This window comes from Miscanthus floridulus, chromosome 15 (genome assembly GCF_019320115.1).
Source record: "Miscanthus floridulus cultivar M001 chromosome 15, ASM1932011v1, whole genome shotgun sequence".
Lineage (NCBI taxonomy): Eukaryota > Viridiplantae > Streptophyta > Magnoliopsida > Poales > Poaceae > Miscanthus > Miscanthus floridulus.
Window position 1 is genome coordinate 5,521,507 of NC_089594.1, and position 18,097 is coordinate 5,539,603.

An 18,097-nucleotide genomic window follows, 5' to 3' on the forward strand; every position below is an offset into this window, starting at 1 on the left:
AACGATGTCCAAATATGTTTTTAAAGATTATCATGGAAAAATTACGATATGCAACCAACATTAATGCAACATGCATTAATGTCAAATGCATTAATGCCATGCATTCGTGCTAGTTGCATCTTAAGTATAATATTTAGGACATTTTATTGAGTATTATGGATATTCTCTGATTTTTTCTAGAGTTGTAAGTCTAAATTTTAGAAGCTTCTAAATATATTTTCACAAGCTTTAAATATTTTTTAGATTTATCGTATCCTTATATATCTCTAGGACTTTTTTGGGGAATTTATAGAAGCAATAGAGGTATTTAATGTTGTTTATTAATAATCTTATCAAGTATGTACTAGATTTTTTAAGTAAAGAAAAAGATAAAACCACCTTTAAACACTTCAAAATAGGATAGAGAAGTAATTCGATTGGTATTGAGATTTGAGAGGGCAAGATGTCTGATACTCTGATTTTAGAGTTCAAAATTCGAGGAAAATGACGATAATTTAGGGAGCTAAATGGACCTTTTCTTTTCCTTTTCGGAACTCAGGCAAAGCAAACGGGCCCTTCTCCAATCCGACCCAACATGTTCGAGGGGAAAGGCCCAACGATGATATATTGTCATGAGGCCTCTTATTTGGTTCCCGAAACCCACGACTCTTCCGTTCCCCTCTTCTCCTCTTTTTTTTTCCCCCGTGATGACGACGACGACGACGAGGAGGCGGCGCGGCGCTCGTTCGGCCTCGGCGGGGCAGCGCCTCCGCCGCCTCATCTCCTTCCTCAGCCGGCACCGCCTGTACCGCACCGCCCACACGTACGTACGCCGCCGCATTCACCTCTTCAGTTTCTCTGCTCCCCCCACCTCTTTCTGACGGACCAGCTGTTGATGCAATTTGTTGAACACCATATCGCAATCGGGCAATCGCAGCGTGGAGCGGAAGACGTGCGTCTTCTTCGACGCGGCGCACCTCCGGCGGATGATGCTCCGCGACCGCTGGGCCGCCGCCTCGTCCTACGCCCTCAGCTTCGTCAATTACCGAGACTGCAGCCGCGAGGCCGACGAGCTCAACCACCGCATCCTGGTTCTCCGCGTCCTCACCGCCTTTGCAGCTGGCCAGGCCCGCTCCGTCGAGACTCTCTTCCGGCGCATGTACGCTTACCTCCGGTTCAAACCAGACCGGGACCGCATCGCAATACGGAGGCTCCTGCTCGCCATGCGCTCCGACGACACCAAGTGCGCGCCTGTACTGCATTGATTGGCTTCCGAGCACTGCAAATATGCATCAGTTGCTAAAATTGTGTGTGCGTGAGTGTGTCCACTGACCCTGGCCGTGGCGTTGGTTTCTCGTGCAGGTCCTCCAGGCTATATGGGCGCTTCAAGCCCACGGCAGTGCAGGGCATTATGGACTTGGCTGCCAAGTGCCCAGAGCTCAAAGCCAAGATTACAGGAAAACGCCTCTTTGCCGACTGCTTGCCCCGGTCGGCAAAGGCATAAACCCAGTCGGCAAAGGCTTTGCCGACCGCAAAGCCACGTGGCAGTCGACAAAGAGCAGTCGGCAAAGCCTGGGTCGGCAAAGGCGGATTTGCCGACTGCCACGTGGCACACAGTCGGCAAATCCTTTGCCAACTGCCACGCCAGCAGTCGGCATAGCCACGTGGCGTCGTCAGCCCTGACGGCAGGCTTTGCCGACTGCTGGTTCCTCGGCAGTCGGCAAAGAATTTTTTTTTTCAAAAATTGTTTGCCGACTGGCCGCCAGCTCGGCAGTTGGCAAAGAAAGAAAATATTTTTTTTTGAAATGTTCTTTGCCGACTGCTTTCAGAGTTGCAGTCGGCAAAGATTCTGTCCTGGGGTTTTTTTGCCCAGCTTTGCCGACTGTAAACAGTCGGCAAAGCTGGAATTTTTTTTTTGCTTTTGTTTTCTGTTTTCTCGCATCAAAACCCTGCAAAATCACAAATTATAATCCAATTTCACCAGAAGCACCGGTAGCACCATTTATATCACAATTTCATCACATTTGTCGCCAACATCACCACATATATCACAATAACGCACAACATCACATATATCTCACATATATGTCACAATAACAACCACACAAGTGCATTACAACCATCACATGAAGTCCAACACGTCGAACACCACAAGTCGACGTCCATCACACGAAGTTCAACATAACAAGTCTAGGTCCATAACGAAGAAAAGAAATACATGACAACAACTTCGACGATACGGTGGATACATGATAACAGAATCGACAAGTACCTAGCTCGTCGCGCCGTCCCCGGTCTCGTCGTCCGCTCCGCCCCTAGAGCCCCCAGGGTTTGCCCACGGAAACCCCGTTGGACCAAACTGAGGCGCCTGCGCGTACTGCCACCCTCCGCGCACCGGCGGCCACGAGTACGTCGGAGGAGGGCCACGCGGAGGTGGATACGGTGGATAGGGTGCAGGTGGTGGATACGACATCATCTGATGGCCGGGACCTCCAGGAGACTGGTTCGAACCCGCCGACTGTACCTACACAAGTTAAACGCCAAGTGATGTCATTAGTATCTGCAGCATGGACGCACAAGTTAAAGCAAGAGTCAATATACTCACCGGGGTCCCTCTAGGAGCGACAGGAGCAGGCACAGGAAAAAACTCTGGAGGAGGAGGTGGTGGAGCGAACATTGGAAGAGGAGGCGGTGTAGACGCCCCGGGCGTCTGCATGGACTGGAAGAAGCTGGCCATGTTCTGCATCTGAGTGTTGTAGTGCTGCTGCAGGCTTTGCTGGTAAGCCATCTGTTGCGCCATCATCTGCGCGTGCAACGTGGCGATCCTCTCCTCCATCTTGGCCTCCATCTGGGCCTGCAATATTACATCCGCAGTGTTGATTGTATGTACAGGTGCGAAACGAGTGAACGACGAACGAAACGGCACTTACCTGTGACGCTGACTGCCGCCGGGGCGCTACGGGGATGTCGCTGGAGCTCGTGGGCGTGGATCGAACCTGGGTCAGCGTAGGAACCTAGGACGGGTCGAGGGCGCTGTGGGCCATGTAGTAGCGGCCGTGCTGCTTCCCTGGTCCCAACCTCTGCAGGAGGTCTGTGTCCAGGGGCTCGGCGGTGGGGTCGAACGTCTCCCCGTAGCGCTGGCGAGCCGCGACGGTGTACTCGGTGGCCTTCTCATAGGCGGTGGGGTTGGTGTACGCATCGGGCCCGTCCTCCGGGTTGTAGACGTTGTTCGGATCCGTCGCCTTGCCCTTGTGAGAGAGGAGGTACGCGGTGTACTCGTTGATTTCCTGCCCACCGTGCGTCTGCGTCTGCATTGAAAACACAAACATGGTTACAAGTATTGACAATTGAGCGCAAGGATTAAGACATGAACGGACGCATACCCATCTTGTCATGAACTGGGGGAGGGGCTGATTCCCTTGGTGGTGTGACACCCCTCGCATCTGCGCGCGGCGGCCCTGACGGTCGGCGCGCCTCGCGTACGCCTCATCCGTGCGCCACATGCGCACAATCTCCGTCCAGCATTCCCTGTGGTTGTCGCACCACGACGGACACACCTGCATGACATCAAGTATTTGACATGCGAGAAGATTAGTGTAATGTTTCACTGAAGGAATCTGAACGAATGTTGTCATACTTAATTACCTGCTCGTATTGCGCTTGGGTGAGGTCGGCCTCCCTCGAGTTCATTCTCTGGCGGATTTGGGGCTTCTTGATGTTCTCTCCAAGCACGTTGGCGTGGAAGTCGCGGATGGCCTGTATGCGCGCCTCATGGTACAGGTCCTTGAGACGATCTTTGCAGACCGCCTCCTGCACTCGCGCCGCCTGGGCCGCTTTACCCTCCTCGCACGTGAAGAAGTCCTACACACAGACACATCATGTAGCATTTCCTTTTTGCAAGAAGTCCGACGAATGCGTACTATTTAGCAATGCGGTGCGATGAAAGACTCACCCAAAACTCCCTCTTTATCTTTGCCGCGATGGTCTCGCCACCCTCCTCGACGAGGTAGAAGTGGGACCACTTGGTGGGCACCTTCATCTCGCCGTTGACGTTGACAAGGCCAGGGTAGTACTCCTTAATCAGGAGGCCCTGGATGCCATTGATATGGCGTGCTTGACCTGCTCCACTCATAATCTTCCAGGAACTGCACGAGTCATTAAGAACAATTGTTAGTCTTCAGTTCGATTTTTGACATGTCATATGAACAAGTAGTGAAATCAATAATGGTTACTTACGTCTGGCCCACGGGTGTGATCACCGGGCGCTGGTGGAATTGCGGCTGCACCCTAGGAAGCTGCGTGGGCCCGCGCGAGTACACCTTGGCCACGCCTGACGAAGTCGAAGCCGTCTCGCCTGGTGTAGGGGCGTCGTCGCCGTCGTCGTCGTCATCGTCGTCGTCGTCGTCGCCGCCGCGCTCGTCGTCACGCGACGTCGTCCCCCCTTGCGAGGACGAGAATGGTAGCCTCCTGGTCGCCTGGCGATGTCCGCTGGGGGGCTGGGACCCCCTACTGGACGACCCGCGCACCAACACCTCCTCCTCCTCCTCCTCGTCGTCGGCGGTCTCCTGCGGGGGGACCTGGTACGCCGAGCGTACTGCTCAATGTGGCCGCCGCCGCCGTCCGCCTGGCATTTTGTCGAGTGCCTGCAATGACAAAGAACAAAACTGTTAGCATAAATAAATGACAAGTACTTGTAAAGGAACATAATAATAACAATATAGTATTACATGGCCTCGTAATTATCTCCGCGAACGGCAATATCTCGGGCGTGGAGTCGTCATCTCTATCACTATCGTCGTCATCGCTTCTGTGCCGACTCCATCATGTCATAGAAGGCCTTCGCGGTTTCCTCCGGATCTTCCTCCACATCCATTCCTTCACCAAACCGTGCTTCGTGGAAGTCTGCCATCATGTCTGCCATCCCGGCATCGCCATCATACTCCTCGAGGACGGGTCGTACCACCTCGTCCCTAATAGGATGGTATTCACCATGGTGGCGCCAACGGGTATAGTTTGGAATGAACCCGTGCTTGAACAGATCTCTCAACACCTAAGCCTTTACTTTCTTCTTCTTGTTCCTGCACTCGCTGCAGGGACACGGCATCCGAATCGACCCTTTAGCAGCTGGGCCAAATGCATGCTCTAGGAACTCAGTCGTCCCCCTGATCCATTCGTGGCTCTTACTTGCGAAGCCCGAGTACATCCACTCACGGTCACCCATGCTCTGTCATGCGGCAATGTTAACATGTGATAAAACCAGCAAGTGCATCTACAACGCGCTCCTACCATCTAATAGGTGAAGGATAGGTCCTAATCCCACCCGAGCATGCGTAGACGAGGTTAGCTTCCATGCTCCGCTCCCGTCCTAGATGGAATTTCGGCAGCACCTCCCCGCTGTTCTCCCGATACACGTCCCGGCGGGGAGAGTGTGTATCCAGAGAACAACGGGGAGGTCCTGCCGAAACTCCGACTCGGATGGGAGCGGAACATGGGAGCTAACCTCGTCTGCGCATCCTCGGGCTGTCCAAATAACGTGGACAATCCGAAACGGATACGGTTATACATATGCGAAGAACGCATACTTCCAACCGTATCCGTTTCGGACGGGAGACGCCTAACTGGGTAACGCGACCTACGACTACATGTGGCGGAAAGAGGGGTCATACCACAGGTGCCGGTGAAGAAAGGCTAGCGGGGCAGTGCCGAATCGTGCTCCTCCGGCTAGCCTCCAATGGGAGCCCTCCTGAAAAAGAAAAACAATTAGTGAGAACGAAAAATTTCGGCAGCACCTCCCCTGTACGGGAAGGTTACCAAACCTGCAAGAAAAGACGGCACGATGGCCGACAAACACATATACATGTCAGGCATGATGGCCGACAACCACAAATGTATTTCCAATCCATGCAGAAGAATATAAGCAGGTATTAACAAAGTAAACTACTACTAGTAGTAGTACTGCTACCTCGTCGTCACGGACGGCGTCACCGGCGCGTGGAGCAGAGGCGCGCGCGAGGACGGCGAGGCGAGGCGAGGACGGCGCGGCGAGGCGAGGACGGCGAGGCGAGGACGGCGCGGCGAGGACGGCGACGCAGGGCCAGCGGACGGCGAACGGCGCGTGGACGGCGGACGGCGCGCGGACGGCGGACGGAGCGGGGCACGCCGGATCGGGGCGGGGCAGCGATAGCGCCGGGGCGGGTCGGGGCGAGGCCGCGGCCGCTGCGGGGCCGACGCCGGAGCTGCACGCGGCGGCGCGCCTGGCCAGGGCCGGATCGAGGCGGGGCAGCGCCGGTGAGGGGCCTGGGCGGGGCGGCCGGCGCCGGGAGGGGCCCAGCGCGGGGGGGCCAGCGCGGGGGGGGGGGGGGGGACGCGCCGCGGGGGTGGCCCAGCGCGGGGGGGGGGGAGCGCGGGGGGAGGGGGGGCGCCGCCGGGGATGGCCGCGCCGCCGGGGAGGGACCAGCGCATGTGGAGATGTCCAGGTTTTAGCCACCCGACGTCGCCACTTGCTTGAAACTTTCTCAAATTTTTACCATAGCCTCCGCATGCGATGACAAGACACGTCGTCAAGTTTCGTCATTTTCGGACTCCGTTTCGATTTATAAAATTTAAAAACACTTTTCACGCGCGTGGCTCGGCGTGTTCCGACACCAACACGGTCGAAATTTCACGCGAGGCCCCGCACACGGCCTCAACATGCTCCAAACATCATGAATATCATTTTCTGAATGGCCGGATTCTATTATTTCATGTACCTGCAGTTTAAATCTGGAGCTGCCGGAAAAAATCAAAGAAACAGAAAAAATCTACGAAATATAGCAAAATAAATCAAAATGATCCCAAACTTGGAATATATCATGTACTTACTGTATCAAGGCAACACAAAAAACTGGGATCGAAAATCAAAAAAAATAAAAATTCTTTGCAGACTGCCAGGGAGGATGGCAGTTGGCAAAGCCTGCGCCTTTGCCGACTGCTGACGGAGTGGCAGTCGGCAAAGGTGACGGTGTGGATGGCGTCAACCATGGCCTGCCTTTGCCGACTGCAATTCTTTGCCAACTGCCTGGCAGTCGGCAAAGCCAGGCAGTCGGCAAATCCTGCTTTGCCGACTGCAGGAAATTCCAGTTGGCAAAGGGACCTCTTTGCCGAGTGTCGAAAAAAAACAGTTGGCAAAGAAAATTGCAGTCGGCAAAGAGCCAGTTTCCTGTAGTGAGACACGGTTACCCCGCTATATGTCTCTTGGTCATCCTGAGTATGCATCACACATTCTCATATAGTCTTGATATACATATATGTTTCCAAGTCAGCTCGGCTAAGTTCGATCTCATCCAATGCCCACACAAGTAGCTCAATCTAGTCGTCCAATTGAGTCAGAAATATGTATCTTGTTATTGCAGGTCATGGCGGAATACTCCTAAGAATCATCAAAAACATAATACCAATCTTCCGGCACGGACCCTTGCCCGTTCCTTTCTGCCAAAAAGGTATTCTACCTAGTTTGCTTTCTTTGCTTGTTTTCCCTACTGCCACTCACGCTTCTTGCTTGTTCAGGCCTCCTCAGATTAGTCACAAGAAGGTTAATCACAAGACGAATTGTTCAGGTATGGTGTGCCGCAGGCACGAAGCCAGCGGTGGGGCTAGGGGGGCTCTAGCCCCCCCCCTACCCATCCTGCGCATGTGGAGCCCCCTTAAGTCCTCTCTTAAAATTTTATGTATATATGTATTAGGTAGGAGGGGCTAAGATTAAGAGAAGATAAAAATGCCTCTATTCTTTTGTTTTAGCCCCTCCTAAATTTTTTTCTGGCTTCGTCACTGGTGTGCCGTGTGCCCAGTGCATGTGCGGTGTAGGTTTTACATACATTTGGCCTGCAGTGGCAATAACTCTCCTGTGAACATCATGATTCTTGTGCCTTGGTATAATTGTCGTATATTTGATTATGACATGAGTTTTACACCTCTAACAATCATGTGCATCAGTTTCATATTATTTTGGAAATGAAGATACTAGCTTTCTATTTTCTTACCTTAATCAATAAGTCAAGCAATTGATTGCACTTTGTTTTTTGTTTTCTTTACCATCTATCTTGTATGATGAACTTGGCTTCATAGTGCCGTGGATCATGTGTGCCGAGGTGAAATTTAGGTGATGCAAAACTTAGATGCTCAATATGTTGCAAAAAATAACTTGATGCAACACATTCAATGATTCTTGTTTGATTCCTCATGATACTTTAGCATAGATCTCATATTATTTCTATCCTTCTTTACTTGCCTTTCACTGGTATTGCTTTCTTTAAGTTTATTAAACATTGGTTGTCCTCATGAGTCATGACCTCACCTCATGTCTTGCTCTTTTTTTTGGTCTCATCTTTTCACTTGTACTTGTGATGCATATGTACAATACAACATAACCTTTTTTGTGCTTGTGCGATACCAAATTTTCTCTTGGCATCATTGTTATATATGCACACACACACTTGCACAATTCTTGTACTTTATAAGTATCACCTTTCACTTGAAACTCCTATGCCCTGCAGATGCTCCAAGTACTGCAGCCTTTGAGGGTATGCTGTCTACTCCACCAGCACCAGCTAAAATGTTTCCAGTTTCATCCACTAATGACACAGGTATGAGTACTCGTGTTAATGTTTATTGTGTCATGGTCCTACCTGACATCGTGTCTTCACTCTTCAGTTACCCAGGCCGCAACCCAAAGAGAGGAAGCTGAAATCACCAAGGCGCCAGCGGCTGCCTCGAATCTTGTTGCCGGGCTTCGTGTCCCACGCCAGCGTCGTCCCAACCCACAATACATTGGCCCAGAGTGGATTGCGTGAGTGCCAGGTGCCTCTGGCGGCAAGCCGGCAACAGCTCTGAGCTCTGTATAAGAGGCGTCTGTGTTTGGCTTGGCGAGGAACTGGACTTACGAACCTACTGCATGACGGTGGTGGCAGTGGCAGCGAGTTGAACTTGATCTAACGCAATTTGTAAACTATTAGCACTATTGCATAGTCTATTCAGAGAAAAGTGTCCATGTGCATGTCGACCCCTGCAGTCCCCTAAAATAGCCTAATGTTCTACTGATTTTTTTGTGGGATGTCTGTATCTTGACCTTCGATTATAAGTTAATGCTGTCCTATATGGTCTGGTTCTGGATTAAACACTAAGGCTCTGATTATATGTTAATTTTGGAGACAACCATTAACTTTGCTCCTCCAAAATAAACAATTGAAGACTCATCTCCATATATACAGTAAGGAACAACTGAAGACTACCCTGATTTATACACCACAATCACAATGTCTGCCTATGGAACAGACGAGAACTGATCCGATCGAGTAATATACCATCGTATACAAAGACAACGAGTAATATACCATCATATACAAAAACAACTGATTAGGCGTACAACACTCACGGACCCGGTGCGCCATCCTGAAGAGGAGGAGGATGCGCTGCTGTTGCTGGTACCGGTGCGCCATCCTGAAGAGGAGGAGGATGCGCAGCTGTTGCTGCCTCTTTTTTTTGCGAGAGAATCACGAATCTTTTTTCGTATGTACTCGGTGGAAGCCAGACACAGCGCCTGTCTTCCTTCCGGATCACATAGCTGGTGATAGTATAGCTTTTTCTCGCTGAATTTCTTCTTCTTGAAGTCGTGGCAGACTAGGCAACGCACCTGGTTACCCTGCCTCTCACCAAATGGACCTACAGGTACCGCTCCATCTTGTATCTCCATATCCCTGCATGCATGTGATAGATATAGCTATCATATAGTTCAACTAAACAGAATTTTATTATCTGTGCTGATCAATTGGGACTACATCTTACCCGAATGCAGGGAAGTAGATCTTTAGGTAGTCGTTAACACACTGGCGAGTTTTGTTCTTGTCACTGAAACGACATTTTCTATATGAAAAGCAAACCATTAGATCACCTGTAAGCTAGCTTGTAAATCAGTTATGCATTCAAAGTGTAAATCAATTATGCATTCAAAGTGTAATTAGTTTCAGTACAGACCTTGGCAGCGCCTCTCTGTGAACCATTGCATGTATTTCAACCAACAATTTGTCCACAAACTCAATGCCGGTGCTAAAACCATCAGGGTAGATCACACAAATATGATTGAGGTAGTATGCATGAGCCCGATTAGCATTACCCATTCCCCTTAAATCAAATAATGCCTGGCCTCGGAGCAGCATTACGAGCTCAGGGTGTGCTCTGGTGATATCTAGAGGATGTGCATCATTGCTCACGGCAGTTGCAGCAGCTCTTCCTTCTCCCACCATCTGAGTCAATATGTCGAGCGCACGGTTCCATTCCCCTTGGCGAAGGCAGGCTTGTAAGTCATCTGATTCCCACCCTGCTCAACCTGCACTTCATCTCTGCAGCAACCAAACCAGAATCTATCAAGTAACTTTATTCACTGGCCTCTCACGCTGCTTTATTGGAAAAATAAAGTTTAAAACACTCCATCTTAAACAATGAAAAAGAAGAACGCTCACGCTGCAGCAATAGGCCCGGCTCCCAGAAATTCTTGCAAAGAAGGTGGCTCCTCACGTACTGATAACAACCTGTACATGGAGTTTATACTCAATTTCACGGATCATATGTATGCTTGCTTATAATAACATGCATGTAAGCCTAAATGCAACTTACGCCTCCAAGTTGTCAAGCTCCTCGTTTTCACCATCATAAGCCTCAATGCGTTTTTCAATAGGGAGTACGGTCCTACAATAAAAGTAGATGCGTGCATATATTCAGAACGTTTGTGACATAAGATGCAGTTAATTTGCTACATTGAACCTTAAACACAAGATGTGGAATTTACTTTTTCCATGGCAGTATAAACTTGTTTAAAAAATGAAGTCTCATACTCCACCGGCCTCAAAACCAAATAACTGAACTCCATAATTATTCCAGCAGCAAAGAATTCCTTCTTCCAGTTCCATAAAAAGCATAGTTTCAAATATTTCCGATTCTATGCATATTCTTCCAGTTCCATAAAATCCATGGTTTCAAAGAATTCCGATTACTCTTGGACGACATCCATACCCTATCTCACCGGTCCCATAACCCTAGCACATTCAGCCAGCATACTATATATCCAATAATCCAATAATAAATCCAAATTCCTCCAACAAGAGCACGTATCCATGACAGCTGATCGATTAAATAAAACTTGTTTCAAATGAATTCCATAACCCTAGCACATTCAGCCAGCATACTATATATCCAATAATCCAATAATAAATCCAAATTCCTCCAACAAGAGCACGTATCCATGACAGCCGACCAATTCGTCCTTGATGTCAATTTCAACGAACCCTTGATTTCAATTTCAACGAACCCAATTCAATCTCACGCCAAACAAACACGAATCGAGCGATTAGTAGGGAGAAAGGTAGAAGCAAACTCTGTGTTTGCCGCCTGATGAGGCTGGCGGCCAGGGTCGTCTCCGCCTCCACCTCCACCCCCAACTCCGCGTCCGACTCCTCCGCCCGCAGCTCCAACTCCGCTTCCGCTGCGCCTCATGGAAGGAAAGGCATCCATACCTCAATCCATGAACAAAGATTGATGACCAGCACAAAAATTTTGGTAGAGGAGAAATAGAAATGCGTACAGCGCGTCGCTTGTCGTCCCCTGAGCGGGATCGCGACGAAAGGGAAGCACCTCCACCTCCGCCTCTCCCTCGGTCTCCACCCCCGCCTCCGTCACCGCCCCCGCTCCTTCTGATGGTCGCGCCTATCCTCGTCTGAGAGGGAGGAGGGAGCAGAGTTTGTTTGCCCAAACGGTCTGATAGCAGAGGAACCTGACGAACCGACTCACGTTGCGGCCCGGCCCATTTCCTGATCCCTATAGCCCCCTGGGCGCGGAGGCCTGCTCCGTGTGCTTTGACTACGGATAGGTTCTTCCAAATTTCCAATCAATCACACAAAGCCACAAAATAGCAGAAGAAAAAGAGATGAGCAAACCAAAGTGCTACACGAAAAATTATAAGTGCGATCTTTTTTTTACCTCCATTCATACATTAAATTGTAAATTTGGTCCATAATACTAAATAATTCATTGACATTTTGATTAGAGTCTACAGTCTAGTCAAAGTTTAGCAACTTTTACTAGATATTACATTTATTGCAAAGAATAAAATTATAATTGCAAATTTAACTTGAAAAAAAACTTTATAATCCCATGCATTTGTTGTATGTAATAATTCTACCTCAATAGAAATGGCGGTCGTATTTAGTATTGAGAAGACATTTTTTTTATTTAACTTTCACTAGTACATTATTGGCTCGTTTATTGAAAGTTCACTCAACAATAGGATATGGTCAATAAAATTTTGGCAGCAGTTCAAATAAGAAGAAGATTAGCCTTATACCCTATACAATAATTCATAATTGTATGTAACGGTGAGTTATTTTTAGTTTTTTTAATCACAATATGCTTACACACTTCGTCCTATATATATGCATACCCACACCTTATATGAGCATATCCGAAAGATTTAGCTAGTAAATATCGAGATTTACAAAGTCAACAAAGATGTGTTGCTGTCAATGTATTGTCTACCACTAAAAGAATAGCCATATTAAATTTTAAAAGACCATTTTAAAAATGAATTCAGAAAAATACCAATACAAGTGTCAACCCGTGGACTTAAACTTAATAAATGAATATATGTTTCATAACAAATGGAAACGAGCAAGCTGTTTGTTTGTCCAGCAACATGTATGGTTAGGGAGTAAAAGAGTCATTTCGTGTACAAGTTAGCACCGGTAGGGGCAAGAAACTAAACAAATTTTTTTTAAGGCTAAATAGGCAAGTTCAAAAGAAAAAGGGCAAAAAAAACTAAGCACAAAATTCTTTTGGGACGAGAAACTAATCTTTTCCTTAAAATAATTTGTCCTAGATAAAGTTTGGCATTTTTTTAATAATCTATCAAGTTTGGCGTTAAGAGAGAAAGTATAAATAACAGTGATAAATCTTGTTTTTGATATTATAACAGTGATAAATCTTACTACAGAATATTCCTCCTTGAACTTTTATTTTTTATAATATATACCCCTTTTTTTCAATTCCCCTTGACCTTGGCACAGGGTGAATAAAAAATAGTGATCCATTGCTTACTAACCAGACGGCTCCGGCCTGGCCCAAGATCCAGCGATCCGTTACACACGCGTGGGAATCCAACGGAGTAGCCCAGTTCTCAGTGTCCACCGGCCGCCGCACTGCCTGGCTCTGTTCTGTTGGTGACCGGAGATGGATGGGGAAGAGGAGAACATCGGGCCGTTCCGCCAGACCAGCGCGCGCACGCGCCGCATGGCGTCCACGCCAAATTTGGTCCGCGCTCGCCAGCTCTGACAACCGCGCCCAGGTAACATGGGGATTGGACTGAGACTGAGACTGACTGCTCCTGCTTTCCCCTTCTTCCTCCTACTCCAAGCTGTTTTTCCCATACAGTTCATCAATGAAGACGTCAATTCCCTTTCCTTTCCGAGTATTAACTGTGCTGAAGTTAGAATTGCAGCTCTCGAGACATTTTGTCTGCTCAAGCGTTGAGGTCAATGTACTCTCCAATTTTATCTAACCAGTATAACATAACCATTTCAAGTATTGGCCTTATTATTTTTTTTCTAGAAGAAGGATTGGGCTCATTGACAAGTAGTTTTGGTAATACTAACTATATGCTCTAGAAAATATTTCCATCCTGGGTTTGCACTGCTCGGTTTGTGGTAGTTCTGCAAACTACACATGTGTGAGGTGTCAGGTCAGGTGTGAAACAAGGTTCTGTTCTTACCACGCTGCCTGAAATTTGTGGCTTGATCAACTGGATGTACAAGCTGCATTTGTTGTGTCCATTGTCCACTCCCTAATGATTGCTAATCTATAGTTTGATCAGTAGGATATGATTGTTGTGTATGTTTTATACTTTGTAGGATGGAGTAGCTTAGTGGCAGGAAACTGTTTTTCTTAGGTATGTACTGCAGTCTGCAGTTGAAATTGCTAGGTTAGATCTCTTGTAGGCTAGCCATTTTTTCGTCAGAAATGTTATGTGAGTAGCTGCATTTACACTGTGGTAGGTTTCACTTTCTTCTGCACCATGTAATGCTTTGCTATTAATTTTGGAAAGCAAAACTTTTACTACAAGTAGGTTTCTGTTTCAGTTTACATAACAATGGAAATTCCTCTGTATGAGGCAAGGAAGTCTCATCATACACATTATACTTTGAAGAATCAGGATAAACCTTATGTCTCTGTTCACTGTTATTATTTGTTTCGAAAGTTCAATGATTGGCAGTGCATCTAATAACAAGAGAATATTTGGTATTCTCTAGCAACAAGTATGTCCAGTAACTCAGTTGTCAGCACCAAATGATGTGGCACCTGTTACTGCTGTAGAACGAGAATAATCCTTCTTTATCTTGTTCAGTGTCACAACCACATCACTCATCGTCACCCTTTCGTCAGGTATGTCACGCAAGCATAGTAAACCCAGTTCAAACATTGACTCAAGGAAGTTATTCATGCAACTAATTGAAGGGTCTTGAAGTAAACATTCATCCATGTCGATGTTTTACCACCGATAGCCTGCCACAGGGGTACCCAGGACAGTTGTTCGGGCTTCGGCGAATAGTGGAACTCGGCGGTTACGCAAAGAGACTCACGATTTATACTGGTTCAGGCCCTCGACTTGGTCGAGTAATAACCTTACGTCCAGTCGGCGTTAGCCTATTTGTGTCATGTTGCTTTGAGTATTGAGTATGCGTTGTTTACAGGTGATACACTCAGCAGCCCTTTATAGTCCAGATGTTGCAGAGGGTTGTTTGAATACTACTCGGATACAAGGTTAGAGTCCTAAGCTATGCTTTAGATGCCTTTCCTTGTATAGTCCGAGTTGTAGATTTGATTCTGCACGTTGCTTTTGTTCCGTGTCATCTTGATGATTGGGCCGTGAGCCTTATTACTAAGGCCCCACTTTCTTGTAGTACGGTCTATAGGGGGCCCATAGGGTTTCCCATCGACAAGCCCCCGAGTATTTCATAATTGAGCTTCAAGGGCCGGGTTGTTGTAGACTTGATCCGGGTTTTTCTTGAAGTGAAATCTTGAGATGTTCTTCTTTGTTTCTTCTTGTGGCTGATGTGCACTTTTTCGCAAAAAGTGCACTCAGTGAGTGTAGCCCCCGAGCTTCTTGCTATTTGGCACAAAAAGTAAAAAGGTCTTCTTGTCTTGACGTCCTCCGGGTTCTTTTGTGGTCGTGGAGAGAGTGCAATTTTAAAATTGCACTCACTGAGTGTAGCCCCCGAGCCTTTTGTTTTTTTTGTACAAAAGGCTGGAGGGTCAAAAAATTGAAAATATGTTTCTCTGTGGTGGGTACTTGCAGCCCCCGAGCCTTCTCCGGGTTCTTTTCTTTTGTAAAGAAGCCGGTTAAAGGATCTTGAAGTGTGTCTTCTGTGTTTTGTCTATATTGGTCACGAGTAGGTTCTGTACATCCACGGGTGGAAATTTTCTTATGCTTGCATGTCTTGTTGTTGACAGGAATCTTGCTTTTTGCCACTGTTTGCTTCTTTTGTTGTTTTGCTCTTTTGTCTCTTGCTTCTTTCTTTTTCTCGTGATCTTTGGCCTTGCATGCCCTTTTGCTGGCTATAAGTATCTCCCTTATGATCTGTAGTTTTGCCTTGAGTAGGAAAAAATTTTGAGTCCCCTTTGTGTCTTTCATCTATGTGTATACTGATGTGCGAGGTTGAGCAGCCCCCGGGCCCTGCCCACTTGATGATGGATAGGGTGGCAGTTAGAAGAGTTCTTGTGCCCCTTGTTGGCATTTCTTAGCGTCACTACCAGGTTTGTAGTCCCAGGCAACGGTGCCAGAAAGCTTGTTGGTATTTGTTAACGCACACAGATAAATCCGCAAGCGAACGAATACCGTTGTAGTTTTCACCCAGGAGTATTCCAGGGTATCGTATTTATCCTCAGGGAAGCAATGGATAAAGTTGATAACTAACCATCATGTATCTGCTAACTAGTGTACCAGCTAGACTAAAGTGGGGGTAAAAGATATAATTCGAGTTTTAGGTAAATGACACACACAGGAGAACTCCATAAAAAGACAGCAGAGTAGATAGACTAAGCTGGGAGGTCAACGGGAGAGGTCAAGGTTCCTATTTTCTCCTCCATTACCGTGCTTCTATTCTAGTTCACACCAAAGGGATAACTAAGCGAAGGTCAAGCATAGCGGTCACACTAAGGCACTTCGGAGCAGCTGTTCCTTTCCGGTTCTCGAAAAGACTGGGAAGGGGTAACCGGGAGAAGGCAGCCAAAAGCTCTACGAAAACACCAACCCAAACGTGGTGGAATACAAAGGCCTGGTCCGAGCTGTCACCCCGGGGGCTACCACAACTATCCGTGGGGTTGGGCGCAAACTCAGGTAACACCCTAGCCCAGACACCACGTCTATGCTAGCGGTTACTACTCTAGCCACATATGATAACTAGAGCATTCGGTCGAACGGAGATCCCATGCCAAAGAGTAAACCACTACACCGACCAAACTTAGCTAAAGAACTAAGGCATAACTAGATAACCATAAGGACAAAACAGTAACTTAGAGAAGATAAATATATTGAAAGTACTCGAGTCTTACAGAGGACCGATATAAGATTGTACCGGTCCTTCGAGGGCTCTTCCGGAACTTTGCACTTCTCTCCCTAACTCCCAACTAGGCTAGTGCTACTCTACTACATCTTGAGGTATGGTGGTGTTGCTCCTTGGTGGTGTGTGTGAGAGAGGGGGAGGTGCCTCTATTTATAGGAGGGTGGAGGAATGTTCATGGAATATTCTCCTCCTAAATGCCCAAAACCGACCTCTAGACGCGTGTAGGTACATTGAACTTGCCTCTCCCCTGCACAACCGACCTCAAGCCATCAATGTGGAACCGCCATAGTGAGGAGGGCCCAGACGACAGTAGAGAGGGTGCGGGCGTGCCCCTAGTGCGGTGGCCAGGGCTAGCCCCCCTCAGCTCCTCCTTGATGTGGCAGGTCTGTGGATGGGCCTGGACTTCAACTACGTTGGGTACTGGCCCAAATTGTTTATGAAGGTGGGCTTCTTCTTCTCTCTGTGTTTGCGCATTCTGAAAATGTGTTTTCTGCACTGCGCTTTCTCCTCTCTCTTGTGCATTTTGATATGTTTTTCATCTATACTGCCCTGCACATGGTAAATCACCAAAACTTGTGGAATGTATTAGTTTATAAACCCTATCACTAGGTTTGGTGTTTATTTGGTTGGATTTTATGTGGCAAATGGCGGTTAAAATTATGCAATAAGGACCGCCAACACCCCTCGGGGAGATTTTCCTGAGAAGTTTGAGGGAGCAGATAGAAGAGTTCTTGTGATGTGGCTTCCATGCCTGCTCTATCTGCTTTTCAATCTTTGGGCTGTCACTGTTGCCGGTCCTGGGTTGGCAGATGTGGTGCGCTCCACCCTCTTGGCGGTCAATGTTTGCACCGGACTCCTACTAGCTGACCCTGAGTTGGAGTTTGGTGACCATATCGGTGTGCTCGTCTAGGACGTGGTTGTCTCACTGTCCACAACTTAGGATTTGCTTCACCTCTTGAAGTTGTAGTATATTCGGGTTGTTTTTATTCTGCTAGGCATTGACTAGGGTCTTCCTGTTCTTTACCGTGGTGATTTTATCGTAGCCTTGGCTTTGCCTTGTATTTTGTGACTTGTGGTCTTCTGTGGTAGTCGAATTCCACGGGATTCCTTGTCATGGTATTTAGAGATTCTCTCTTATTATTATTCTGTAAACCATGTAATCTTGTACCCTTATGACTGAAATGATGAAAATATTCCCATGTTCTGTTTTGTCTTGATACTTGCTCTCCTTGTGGTGACGAGTTCTCTCTTGAGTTCCGAGTTGTTTCTTTGGCCGATCATTGCTGCTGTCATACTGGTTGTTGAAGAATTCAATATATGTCCTCACGGGTTGTACTGTTGTTGTGGAATATACTCTTGGATATGCTTTGTCTTGTACTGCGGCTGTCCTGGGTATGCACTATTCTCTCGTGATGGTCTAGTCACGCCTGACTTTTACTATAGTCCTTGTGACTCACAAGATTGTCCTTTTAGAATCT

The 18,097-nt window shown here is 47.5% G+C and overlaps 2 protein-coding genes across 5 annotated transcripts; one reads left to right on the plus strand and one right to left on the minus strand.

Annotated features, from left to right (window-relative positions):
* The first annotated feature begins 463 nt into the window (after nt 1–463).
* On the plus strand, nt 464–8,810 carry LOC136508716 (uncharacterized). The gene is made up of 8 exons (XM_066503466.1): nt 464–802; nt 917–1,222; nt 1,342–1,427; nt 7,186–7,225; nt 7,371–7,457; nt 7,525–7,574; nt 8,511–8,600; nt 8,668–8,810. The coding sequence occupies exons 1-8, from the start codon at nt 612–614 to the stop codon at nt 8,805–8,807; spliced, it is 990 nt and encodes a 329-aa protein (XP_066359563.1). The 5' UTR covers nt 464–611; the 3' UTR covers nt 8,808–8,810.
* A 539-nt stretch (nt 8,811–9,349) lies between these two features.
* Nucleotides 9,350–11,709, minus strand: LOC136508717 (uncharacterized). 4 transcript variants are annotated; one of them, XM_066503469.1, is made up of 8 exons: nt 11,591–11,709; nt 11,384–11,491; nt 10,799–11,295; nt 10,627–10,698; nt 10,473–10,541; nt 9,988–10,352; nt 9,799–9,876; nt 9,350–9,710 (listed from the first exon to the last, which is right to left on the minus strand). In XM_066503469.1, exons 6-8 carry the CDS (start codon nt 10,254–10,256, stop codon nt 9,350–9,352), a joined length of 708 nt encoding a protein of 235 aa, XP_066359566.1. In that variant the 5' UTR covers nt 10,257–10,352; nt 10,473–10,541; nt 10,627–10,698; nt 10,799–11,295; nt 11,384–11,491; nt 11,591–11,709. The 4 variants fall into 4 exon arrangements, with proteins under 4 accessions (XP_066359566.1, XP_066359565.1, XP_066359567.1 ...); XM_066503468.1 differs by having other exon boundaries at nt 10,799–11,491; XM_066503470.1 differs by having other exon boundaries at nt 11,384–11,673.
* Between the last annotated feature and the right edge of the window lie 6,388 nt (nt 11,710–18,097).